The sequence below is a fragment of the Terrapene carolina genome, unplaced genomic scaffold, assembly GCF_002925995.2.
Source record: "Terrapene carolina triunguis isolate 2854851 unplaced genomic scaffold, T_m_triunguis-2.0 Scaffold406, whole genome shotgun sequence".
Taxonomy (NCBI): Eukaryota; Metazoa; Chordata; order Testudines; family Emydidae; genus Terrapene; species Terrapene triunguis.
The window spans coordinates 2,236,630-2,249,493 of NW_020664757.1; the positions used below are offsets into that span (position 1 = coordinate 2,236,630).

General features: G+C 47.7%; 1 protein-coding gene across 1 annotated transcript in view; it reads left to right on the plus strand.

Moving 5' to 3' along the window:
• The first annotated feature begins 234 nt into the window (after positions 1-234).
• The window catches only part of ACBD3 (acyl-CoA binding domain containing 3), a 34,053-nt gene continuing 21,423 nt past the window's right edge, over positions 235-12,864 (plus strand). Inside the window, exon 1 of the mRNA XM_026658196.2 lies at positions 235-530. Within this exon, the coding sequence (XP_026513981.1) occupies positions 257-530 (274 nt within the window). The 5' untranslated portion in view covers positions 235-256. The remainder of the gene's footprint in view (positions 531-12,864) is intronic.

Sequence of the window (12,864 nt, forward strand, 5' to 3'; positions counted from 1 at the left end):
CAGTCCAAAGGCAGAACAGTCAATGAGGGGGGGGACAGAGCTCAGAGAACGTTTGAAAGCGGAGATGAAACATGATCTGCCTCAAATTCCTCCCACTGTTGTAAACATCGACAGCCGCCACTGCCCCGGGGAGGGGGGGGGGGGGGCGGGGCCCGTGGAGCTGCGCGGTGGTGCCGGAAGTTCCGGGTCGGAGGGGACCGGAAGTCGGGACGTGGCCGCCCCGCCCCAGCCGAGCCGAGCCGGAGGCTGAGGGAGGATGGCGGCGGTGGTGGCGGCGCTAAGCTCGGAGCGGCTCGAGGTCTCCATAGACGGGCTGACCCTGAGCCCCGACTCCGAGGAGCGGCCCGGGGACGCCCGGCCGGGGCAGCCGGATCCCCGGGCGGGGAACGCGGCGGGGTGGAGCCGGCCGGGCCCCGGGCTCCCGGAGGAGGCCGGAGGGGACGCGGAAGAGGCAGCGGCGCTGAGTCCGGAGCAGCGCTGGGGGTTCGGCCTGGAGGAGCTGTACGGCCTGGCCCTGCGCTTCTTCAAAGGTGACTGACCCCGCCCCGGCCTGTCCCGCCCCGAGTGCCCGGGCTGCCCCAAGCCCCGCCGCCTCTCTCCGGGTTTGCCCCCGCCCCGGGAGCGGCGAACGGACTCGTTCCGCGCCCCCACGTGCTCTGAAGCCCCGAGCAGGCGCCGGCCGGGTCCTGGTTGGTGCGAGCGGAGCCGCGGCCGCAGCTTGTCTCGGACTCGGAGCCTTTGCTCACAACTTAGCCCAGAACCACGGGTGAGCCCTACTCAGCACCCGGCCCCAGGGCGGTGAAGGTCGCGGCCCTTCTGGTGCGGGCCGGGGCCGGGCCGGTGGGGCACGGAGACAGCGAGGAGCCCAGTGCGCGCTCGTGGGGGGGCGGGCAGCAGCAGCTTACAGGGCCGGGCAGAAAATGACCGGTAATAGCATCTGTGAGGCCTGGTCTACACTAACACCCCAATTCGATCTAAGGTACGCAACTTCAGCTACGTGAATAACGTAGCTGAAGTCGACATACCTTAGTTCGAATTTACCGCGGTTCAGACGCGGTCCACACGCGGCAGGCAGGCTCCCCCGTCGACTCCGCGGTACTCCTCTCGCTGAGGTGGAGTACCGCAGTCGACGGCGAGCACTTCCTGGTTCGAATTATCGCGTCCAGACCAGACGCGATAAATCGAACCCGGAAGTTCGATTTCCAGCCTTCGAACTACCGCGGTAGTGTAGACAAGCCCTGAGTGTTTCTTTGTAAACCCCATTCCTCCGACCTCAGGTTACCACTGTAAATATTATAACGCTAGAGAAGGAAAGAGGTTAGGCTATAGTAATTTACTTGATGATTTCAAACAGTTCTAAAATTCAGAGGCTTTTTTTGTTGTTTACTGTTTCATGTTTAAAATGAAATCGTAGCAGCAAATTTCTCTGTATATTAGGGGCAGAAGCAGTACTGGGTTAAGACAACAGGCACTACTGGCTCATATTGGTCATGTGATGTATTGGAATTTAAGTTTTAACTTTGTTTCTCACCTGCATGATGCAAAGAGAACCTTGAAAATGTGGACTGAGCATCTCGATCTCAGTCATGACTGCTTGAGTTTGCAGATAGCCAAACAATTGCTCTGAGGGCTATGAACTGCCCCATGCATCTCAAAGGGGTGTTAACTCAAAGGCTCACTATTCTGGGAGCCCTGTGAACATTGTCCCAGGAAATAAAGTTTGGCTATGCTACACAGTTATCTTCTTGGGTAAGTACTGGGGGACCCTTTGCCTCTCTGGAAGAGGGAGATGAGATCCCTGTTGCCATCTTTATTGCTCCCAAGGGCAGAGGTTCTATCTTGGGGAAGAATGTCATTCTGCACAGGTTCTTTATACCATGCTCATCACCATAATATCTGAATGCCTTCCAGTAGTGCATTAAGCAGTGTCACAAACATCTGTCACATGTTTGTTCTTTCATCCTCTCCCTGGGGGGAGGTGTGTGGAGTAGAGCATTTTGTTTTGTGGTTTTTAATAAAATGTTAGTATATGTTAGAGAAGGCAAGGTCAAAGAAGTACTCCTTGCACATAGAACGGATGGTGGTGAAGTTTGTGGAGGTCCTTAGTTCCTGTGTGAGTTCACAGTTTCAGGCAAGCCCCCAAGAAAGCTGTTTCTTCTGGACAGATTAGCTTTAACTTTATTGTACAAGTTCCATTGTGCTAAAGGAATTAAGTTGTTGAATACAGTCTTCATCCTGGAGCTTTATTTCTGATGCCCATGCATCTCTTCTAGGGGCCTGTGTTCCGGGCATTGCATTGTCTTAGGGCTGGTCTACACTAGGGACTTACATCAACTTACTAGGTCTCTCAGGGTGTGAAAAATCCATCCCCCAGATTTGTAGCTATGCTGACCTAACCCCAGGTGTAGATAGTGCTAGATACCTGCAGCCAGGGGTGAACCCCTCCCGTCAGTGTTGGTAGTGTCTGCTGAACTGAAGCACTGCTGCAGCTGTACTGCTGTAGTGTTGTAAGTGTAGACATACCCTCAGTCTGACCTGGGGAAGGAGATGTAGTTCTGCAGTGTTTTTTTTTTCTTATTAAAATGATAACAAGTAGAGTCATTTCCTTAATTCTTTAAAATATGAGAGGTAGACCGTTTTTATCTAATGGTAAGTTTGCATGAATTGGGAATCAAGGCTCCTGGGTTCTGTTCCTGAGTCTGTCACTTTCACTTTGTGTCGTATGGGACAAGTCATGTAATCTCTGCCTTGTTTCCACCTGTTAAAATGGGTATAATACTTAACAAGCCACACAAGAACCCTATTGAGCACTTTTTAAAGTACTTTGAAACTTGTGTGGAAGGTACCTTATCTTTGCCTTTCATTCTTGACTATGGTGTTATTACTCTACATTTCCCCAGGCTATTTAAAAGACATACTATAAAATCATACATTGTGAACAAGCTTACGTTTAAATCACTAAGTGGAATGCATCAATTTAAAACTATTTGTCAACTTTTCCACTTGTGCTTCAATTATTTTTTGAAGAAAGGTAAATCAACATGCTTTAATGGTTATAGCTAAATAGAACTTTTGCGCTAGTTTTGATGCAGCTTTTGCTACCTAGGATGGTACACTATAAATATATACATTTAGGCAATTATATAGTTCAATATTTTCACATTCTTATTAATTGTACATTTTAGTATGTTAGAAAATGGTGAAAGATGATTTACTAGATAATTAATATTTGGGTCATGATTTGTGTCAAGCTGCATTAGAATGGTAACTGCAATTTAATTCAACACACACAACAGCATTTAAAATGTATTTTATTAAACCTAACAAGTCCTTAATACAGTACGTAACCTATTGTGCCATATTTATAAAGCTTCACCTCAAAAATTAGATTTTTTCCCCCCGCCTGATTCTTTTTTTGTATAGAAAAGCAGCATTTAAGTCAGTTTTTGATAGAGGCTCCTGGATTCAGCATATTTATTTTTGTATTTAAATGTTTTAAGAGATTATAATAAATTTATGCCTTAACAGAGTTTGCATTACATTTGGATTTCATTTTAAACCGGTTTATTTAGAGAAAAAACACTATAATTTAAATAACAGAAAACTTTGCTTTTTATCCACCCTGTGTGTTACTATTAATGGCCTACTGTCTTAAAAGTGATTTCTCTCAGAAAAAAACACTTATTTATGCTGTTAGGTACTGTGTACATTTCTCAGTTTGGACAATGGAAAATTAATTAACCCAGTATCACTTTTGTGTTTAGTTAGTGTCTGGTTTCTTGTGCTGCAGTGTTTGAACTGTTAAAAGTTCCTGTTGGCCTTAGGTTTATAAAAGCTTAATTTTGTGAGGGATAAACTTGGTTCAGTCTGAAGTCATGTATTATTTTCAACCAGCATTCATTGTTTAATCTGTAGTGTGGGATTTTGTTTTTCTTTAAAAAACCAAAACAAAAAGTCTAGAGAACCACCTCTGTCTAGGCATAGGGATGAACTTCATGACCTGAGGTTCCCCTTCTCCTCCCCCAATCCCTGATGATTTTCATTCTGAGTCCAAATATTCCCTTCCAATCATTACTACTCCTTTTTTTTTTCTTTGCAAAACATTCACCATAATGTAGCAGTCTGAACATTGTCATCTAGCGTATTAGTACTTGGCTACAGAGACTCATGTTCAGGTCAATGATTCAGATATGAAATAGGATGGTGACTATGGAATGTCTGAAATGAATTGGTCTCGGTTCCATTCCCAATGGCTTAGGTATCCACATCTTAAAACACATTTTCACATTGGCACCATTTATTGGTAGTCTCAGAAAAGAGGCTAACGAGTGAATGCCCAAGCTGTTGCTCCAGGTCAGAATTGAGGCATGCTGGAAGGCTAATGTTAGGAAGGCTGTGTTGCTTGTGATCCCTCTACAAAAGCTATATTATGTTGATTTAGAGAAGACTTTGGCTGCTGTTCTAGCAGTTTTCATGAATGCTGAACTCTTAGGGAAAAAAATCTTCTATCCCTCTCTGAAGACTTGATGATAAAACGTCGCAGCCCACGATGCTCACTGTTCACCCACCCAACACAAAGCAGGTAAGGGCAACTTTGTGTCATGAATTGCTACTCTTGATGGCACTGATATGGATATTGGTATGAAGAGGGCATAAGTTGGAATACCAGGGAAGTTGCCACAGGAGGCCAAAGAATAAGCAACCCTAGAGAATAGGAAATTACTTATCCAAGTGTGGCTCCTGAATTTATGTCTGGAACATGACTAGCTAACCCTGCAGTCTTTGATTCTTCTTTCCATAAAATTTAATTTTGATCAAAAAACTTTAGGGTACATCTGCACTGCAACTGGAAGGTGTAATTCCCAGCTCAGGCTGACGTACTTGTGCTAGCACTGATCATGGTAGTTTGCTAAAAATAGCAATGCGGTCACAGCAGAATGGGTGGTGGCAGTTTGACTAGCCACCTCAGTACATACCTAAGGTCTCAGACAAGATTGTACTCAGGTGGCCGCCCATATTGCCATGATCAGACTGCTGTTTTTAGAGCATTCGCTTGATCAGAGCTAGTGTGTTAGGCCAGTTAAAAAGCTGCAACTGATGCAGCTGCGCTGCTGTAGCACTTTAATGAAGATGCTCTAAGCTGATGGGAGAGAGTTTTCCTGTTGGCATAGTTAATCCAACTCCCCGAAAGGTGGTAGCCATGTTGATGATGGGTTAGGTCGGTATAACTAAGTCATTTGGGGGTGTGGATTTTTCAGATCCCTAAGCAATGAAGTTATACCAATATAGGTCTGTAATGTAGACTAGACCTTACTGTCTGAGCTGGGAACTATAGCTTCCTGCTGTAATGCAGATGTACCAATTAGGTAACAACTTATCACCATGATTGCCAAGATTTTTCATTGTTGTCTGTGTATATAGATCAAAAAACTCTACCTTTATTTGTGATGTGATAGTATGTAATTAAATTAAGAGTGGTAAGGATTAAAATATTAAAGGCAATTTTGTTTACTCTTTACCAAAGAGAGACATTAGAGATGGACTAGATATAATCCTTTTTCCATCTCCCCTGTTACTGGCAAAATTGTTCCCTGCTATACTACTGTATATTCTACTGCTTTGTCCAATCTACTTCAAAATTACTTCAGTGTTAGGGCTTCCATCACTTTCGTTAGGAGAATATTCCATATTCTTAGGCCAGGTCTCCACTCAAAACCTTTGTCAGTATAGCAATGTCAGTTAGGAGTGTGAGAATTTTGAGAGACCGCTATTCCGTTACACCGGCAGAAGCATTTTCATGCTAGTGTAGCTTATTTCACTCGCTGAACTCCTGTAAGCCATTGGTTCCCAAAGTGGGATCCCTGGATCTCTGCTGATCCATTGTCGTTATGTGGGGGTCTGTACTTTGAGCCAGGGCCAGAACATTTTGGCATTCTGGCACTTTTGCTATATGGAGGATGCCATTTTATTCTCAAAATGGCATCCTGCGCTTAGCATGACCTCTCATGGACCGGGCATGAGTGGTGGGAGCATTCCAGTAGTACTGCCCTTGCCCATTCAGGTTATTACACCCCCTCACCCTCCTTTGAGGGCTTAGAATTACTTTCTGCCACAGATGTCAAGACTCAACACTTCTACAAGATAAGGAAGTAATAACCTATTTAGGGGAAACAAATACAGATCAAGTGAAGTAGGGTTTCAGGACTCTATGGTGGATATGGTAACTGAGCCCAGGGAATCCTGAGACTAGTAAACTCAACTGTGTGTGCGCTTGTGCATGTGTGTCATAATAAACCTAGCTAATATACAGAAGTTTCATGTTGTTGTTGTTTTAGGAAATGAAAGGGATCCAGGATATTTAGGTGCCAAAGGGAACCTTGGTGGAAAAAAGTTTGGGAACCACTGATATAAACTATATCAACAAAAGACAAAAGCGCTTTTTTGCCAGGGTAAGCTGTACATATGCTAGGAGGGTTTGCCAGTGTAACTGTACCAGCAAACCTTTCTAATGTAGACTTGGCCTTATGGGATGGCAATCTCTCTGCCTGAAATGTCCATCTTTTCCCCCCAACCTTCAGTATACACCAGTCTGCGAGGAAGAGACTTCTTATCTTTCTGGAAATGATCAGCTGTGCAGCACCATCTATGCATAAAGAAACAATACTCATTTTACTATCAGGAAGCTACAGTGATATCCTAAGGCCTGGTCTGCACTTAAAAATTTGATCACCTAGCTACATTGCTTGGATATGAGAAATCCCTTCCGCCACTGTAGGAAGCACCTTCACCATGGGTGCTGCAGCAGCACAGCTGCAGCAACCGTGATGTAGACGTGACCCAAATCTGTTTCTTAATGTCATCTGACCACAGCTGTCTATTCCCCCTCGAATCATGCTAAAGAAGTTCTATCTCTGTCTTCAGACACACACAAAGGCTTCAGGACAGGAAACATGACCTGATCTCTTCTGTTGCTTGGCATATAGCAATTGGTTACTGAAAATGGCTGAATTGTCCCGCCAATGAGTTTTGTGGGTACATTCTTGTTCTCTGGAATTTGAAAAGTGTTATCTGCTCTAGAGATCTACAGATGTACGGTATATACTTGATCATAAGCCGGTTCGTTTATAAGCCAACCCCCCCAAGATGGATAAGTAAAAATGAAAATTTTTTATGACCCATTCATAAGCCGACCTTGTAATTCAGGGGTCGGCAAACTTTGGCTCCTGGGCCATCAGGATAAGCTGCTGGTTTGTTTACCTCGAACGTCCGCAGGCACGGAGGTAAACCTAAGTAAACAAAGTGTGCCGGCACGCTAGCTGCTTACCCTGATGGGCCGGGACAGCAACTGGTGGGAAATTTTTGGAGGGGGGGGAGAGAAGCTGGGGGTCAGGGGAGTAACCCCTGTGACCACCTCCCACATGACCCCACCCCTAGCCTGGGACTCCACACTCTCCCCATCCTGTCCCTTCCCACCTTAGCTGGGGCAGGCCAGGGGAGAATATCTCTGGCCTGGCGGCAGCCTGCTCCAGCAGGCAGGCCCGGGCAGCACGGCGGCAGCCAGCCAGCCCCAGAGCTGCAGCTGCTTCGGAGGCTGCGGGGAGAGCAGCGTGGCCAGAAGCGGAGAAACTCTGGCCCCGCCTCTTCCCTTCTGGCTCTGTTGGCTGTGCTGCCTCTCCTTGCCCCCTCTCTTGGGGGGAGGGTCTGTGTCCCCCCTCTCCCTCTCTGTTCCCGTTCATAAGCCGACCCCCTTCTCTGATGCTTCCCTTTTTTACTAAAAAAATTTGGCTTATGAACGAGTATATATGGTAATTGGAATGGTGCTCGGCCTTGTTGATAACCTCTGAGCGAAGGACTTGCTTGAGTAACTTTCCCTAACTGAGATTTTTATTTCTGCTTTTCTTGCCTCCTGAACATATTCTGGAAGGGTGAGTGCTAATAACTGTACATAGATTAGACAGTAATTAGGTTTTAAGTCATTCTTGTAATATTTTGGTTTGTCACTTCCAAAAAACACCAAATGAAAAACATATTTTTGAGGCGGTTCTAACAACTCACAATTAACTGTGTCCCATGGGACTCCTTCCCTTAGAATGGATGCAGTAATTGAATAGAAGCCTGAGAGGGAGTGTTATGCGTATACTGTGCAATGTTTCTTGGTGAAGAATTTTCAATATTTAAAGTTATAAAATGAAAAGCAATGGTCAGTCATGATATTTAGCTATATATAAACAATACACGAATACTCCTTTCTTAAGCATATTTCATTGCATTCTTTCTTGAGTCTTAATTTGCCAGCATATATTCCATTTTAGATATACTACTTGACAATAATGAAACAGTAAATGAAATTTTCTCAAAATTTGCGGGGGTTCCCAGCCAATGGGAGCTGCTGGGGGCGGTGCCTGAAGCAACAGCAACACACAGCCCTTCCGCCGCCCCCCCCTTTCCCATGTTCCAGCCTCTTCCCGGAGCAGCGAGGGGGCAGGGCAGGCAGGCAGGCAGGGAGCCTGCCCTGCCCTGCCCCTGGTACGTGCCGGGCCAGATCCTGCCCCCCGAACCTCTCCTGCAGTCAAACCTCCTGCCCTGAGCCCCCTGCCACACCCTGCACCCCGATCCCCTGCCTCACCCTGCACCCCTCCTGCATCCCAACCCACTGCCCTGAGCCCCATGCCGCACCCCTCCTGCACCCCGACCCCCTGCCATACCCTGCACCCTGACCCCTGCCCTGAACCCCTCCCGCACCCCGCACTCCTCTTGCACCCCAACCCACTGCCCTGATCCCACTTCCGCACCCTGCACCCCCTTGCACTCCAACCCCCTGCCCTGTGCACCCTGCACCCCTGCTGTACCCCTCACCCCTCCTGCACCCCACACCCCAACTCCCTGCCCTGAGCCCCCGCCACACCCCACACCCCTCCTGCTCCCCCTGGGGGCAGGGAGGGGGCAGAGTTGGGGTAGGGATTTTGGGGAAGGGGTTGGAATGGGGGCAGGGAAGGGGTGGGAAGAGGCGGGGCAGGGGCGGGGCCTCATGGAAGGGGTGGAGTGGGGGCAGGGCCGAGAGGCGGCGTGGGGGAGGTGTCAGTAATGCGGCCCTCGGGCCAATGTACTAGTCCTCATGTGGCCCTCATGGTCATTTGAGTTTGAGACCCCTGTCCTAGGTCATAGTTGAGGTATATCAATGGAAATGGATGGGGAAGCTTGTAGTGTTGCTGACTTCGGTATGTACCTCCTCTGGATAAATAGGGGAACACATTGTCCAGTGTTGGTCTGGAACCATTCACAAGCACTAAATATATATTAAATTGAAACAAAAGTTTCATTTTACCACGTAGAGATGTCCAGTAATTATATTCAGGGCTGTCAAAGGTTTGTGAGTTGTGGATGCTTGACGAGCCTGGCACTGAAGAGCCTATTTGGCAAGACTCAGAGGACTGTAGCTCTTTCCATGCGCTCTGGTGCAGACAGTTTCAGCTACTCTATTTCATCATCTGATACAGTTTAACTGTTAAGGTTCTAAGGCCTTGTCTACACTGTAGAGTTTTGTTGACAAAAGTTACGTCACTTTAATTAAAGTGCTCCTTGTGTCAACAGAGCGCATCCACACTATGCTCCTTGCGCATCGGCAGAGTGCATCGACACAAAGAGAAGTGCACTGGGGTAGCTATCCCACTGTGCAACTGACTGCAGGGTGCTTTGGGAAGGGTTTGCAATGCCTCATGGGGCAGGTACAGCATCACATGTTGCAGGTTTCTCAATCCCATTGTTCCATGGGCATCCTACTAGATTGCCAGCTGCTCTTCAACTGAAGTGTATGTGGGGGGAGGGAGTGTGTGACAGGGAGCTTGTGTGTATTGTGGGAGTGTATATGTGAGAGACAGTTTGTGTGTGTTGAGGGAGAGTCAGCATGCTGTCTCTAAGTTCAGACAGCAGCCTGAACTAACAATCTTGGGGGAGGGGAACACCCTCGCACATCAGGGCCCCCCCACTCTGCACAGCAGAGCAGTCTCTCTCCTCCCCACACACCACAGCAGCCTGCTCTGCCTGCCGATTCCACATTAAGTGTTCTGTGATTCCCTCTGAGTTCTCCCACAGCCTTCTCAGGAGCTCTGTGAGCTCTCCAGGCTGAGGAATGTCAACGCTTTCTGCAGCTTGGAAAGGGTAGGGGTGCATGCCTGCAGGGTAGCCGAGTTCAAAACCGTGAGCAGAGCAGTCAGTGGGCATTGTGGGATACTGGGGGAGGCCAGTTATGTCTACTAACGTAATGAACGGCAGCATCTACAGTGGCACTTCGTTGACAATACTTTTGCGCAAGAAGTGCTATGTCTCTTGTCATAGTGGTTTTATTTTGCCACCAAAACTGAAGAGCTTTGTCACCAAAAGTGGGATTGCAGTGTGTACGCCTCCACTGTTTTACCTTTTGCCAACAAAACTCTGCAATGTACACAAGGCCTAAGTATGATGGGTGGTTAGAGCACAAGAAACAGCTAGCATGTAATCTAGAAGCTCAGATTCTCTTGACTGACTCAGAAGAATACCATTTGCTAGGTACTTCCATTTATATTATGAACAAGCCACTGAATATTTTCCTCCCCTCCTCCCCCCATCCTCTTAATCTCTCAGTGGAAAGTTGTCTGATCTTTTTTTTTTAATTTTATTTAGCTTTTTATTTCTTTCTCCCTTGGGGAACTTTCTTTGTCAATACAGATTTCAGCTTCACTTCATATTTGGAGCTTGGTCATCAGAGGGCTTATCTACATTGGGAAAATGTAGCTCTATAATTCTCAACTCCTTGTAGAAATAGGCTTTACTCTGCTCTGAACTGGGCTCAGATACCAATTCTAAGGGCAGGGTCAGACAACATATGGTAAAAACACCCACAATCTGTCTATGCTACAGCATCCAACAATGAAGAGTTACAGGTACACAGTTCCCCATTGTTAGATTTGCCCGTGTTGGTTAGTGGTCTGAAAGTGTACTTTGCATATAAACCTAGACATAATGTTAGCTTAGTGCCCTTGTCCCTACCATGACCAAGGACAGTCACCTCCATTTAGATTAGCTTGGATTTTCTGATCATTGTTGTATGTAAATAGCATTTTCAATGTGAGTATTCACACTAGAAACCTGTTTTTAAGAGTCAAATTTACTTTATCTAATTTAACATTCAAATGCTTGCAATAAAGTGCTCACAAATGATCCATGGACCAAGAGCTATTTTCAGAAATTATCTGGTGGATAATTACAATTAAAATCATATAGCTGGACATAACATTTAACTTCCGTTTTTCTTACCTATCACAGTGGTATATCAGCCATGGTTCTCGTTTATGTTTATTTAAGAAAAAACAATTTCAGGGTAACTGAACTGATTTGAAACTGGGCATGTCTACACTATAATCTTAAATCAACCTAGGTTAGGTCGATTTACAGCAGGGGAGGGCAAACTACAGCCCGCGGGCCGGATCCGGACAGTCAGGGCTTTCAATCTGGCCCGCGGGATTGCCAGGCTCCCCGTGCCGCTCCCAGAAGCGGCCGGCACCATGTCCCTGCGGCCCATGGGGGGTGGGGGCAGAGGGCTCCGTGCGCTGCCCTCCCCTGCAGGCACTGCCCTCCCCTGTTCCCGGCCAATGGGAGCTGCGAACTGCGGTCAATGGGAGCTTTGGGGGCGGTACCTGCAGGTCAGGGCTGCGTGTTGCAGAGCCGCCTGCCCCACCCCACCCCACCCCCGGGAGCCACTGCCGGACATGCTGGCCACTTCTGGGAGCAGCGTGGGGCCAGGGCAGGCAGGGAGGTAAGCGGTGCCAGGCTGGAGCCTGCACCCTGAACTCCTCCACCCCAAACCCCAACTTCTTGTCCTGAGCCTCTAGCCCCCTCCTGCACCCCAAGCCCCCGCCCTGAGTCCCCTCCCGCACTCTGCACCCCAGCCCTCTGCCACACTCCTCCTGCACCCCAACCCCCTGCCACACTCCTCCTGCCGCACCCCAGCCCCCTGCCTTGAGCCCCTTCGTGCACACCACACCCCGCACTCCCTCTCGCATCCCAACCCCCTGCCCCAGCCCTACATTCATGGCACTGCATACAATTTCCCCATCCAGATGTGGCCCTCAGTCCACAAAGTTTGCCCACCCCTGACTTACAGCCACTGCAGTAATTACTGTGGTGGCTGATGTCCACGCTACCCTCCTTCTGTCAGTGGTGTGTGTCCTCACAAGGAGTGCTTCCACTGACTAAAGAGGGCCAGTGTGGGAGGCTGAGAGCCAGGGCCTCGTGCAGCTCCCCGCCAGGAGCCCCGCTTCCCCCCAGCTGGGAGATGGGAGAAGCCACCTGGAGTCCGGTTGGCTGCCATGCTCCTAGTGGGGGAACTTACAGCCTGGAGCTTTGGGCAGCTGGGCTCCCGGGGAAGCTGTGCTTTCTTGTCAATTTCACAGCTCCAACCTGTAAGTACTTTGGCTGCAATTCATGACTGTACAAGCAGTACCAGCAAGCACAAGTTTTGAGTGCAGTAGGCCTTTCACTTGAATTCTGTATTGTGGTTATCTACAGTAATGGCTCCCTTATACTAATCTTTCTAAAAAGAGAAAAATGTCATTCATTCTATCTTGTGTAAGAGGAAACAAGTCTTTTCAGCAAGCAGTATAATTCAAAAAATGGGTGTTCCTTTGCTTTGTTTTGACAGCTAGTGAAACATGCTGGGATAGTCCTAGTTGACTTTGTGTGTTTGTGTGTGTGTGTGTATCTATATCTGTCTTCCATGCAGCATTTTTCTTGCTAATACGTAGAGCCATGGGTGGATACAAAATTTGTATCTGCATCCATCCACAAACATGGTTCGCTAATATAAAGCGGGTATCTGCAGATTTGCAT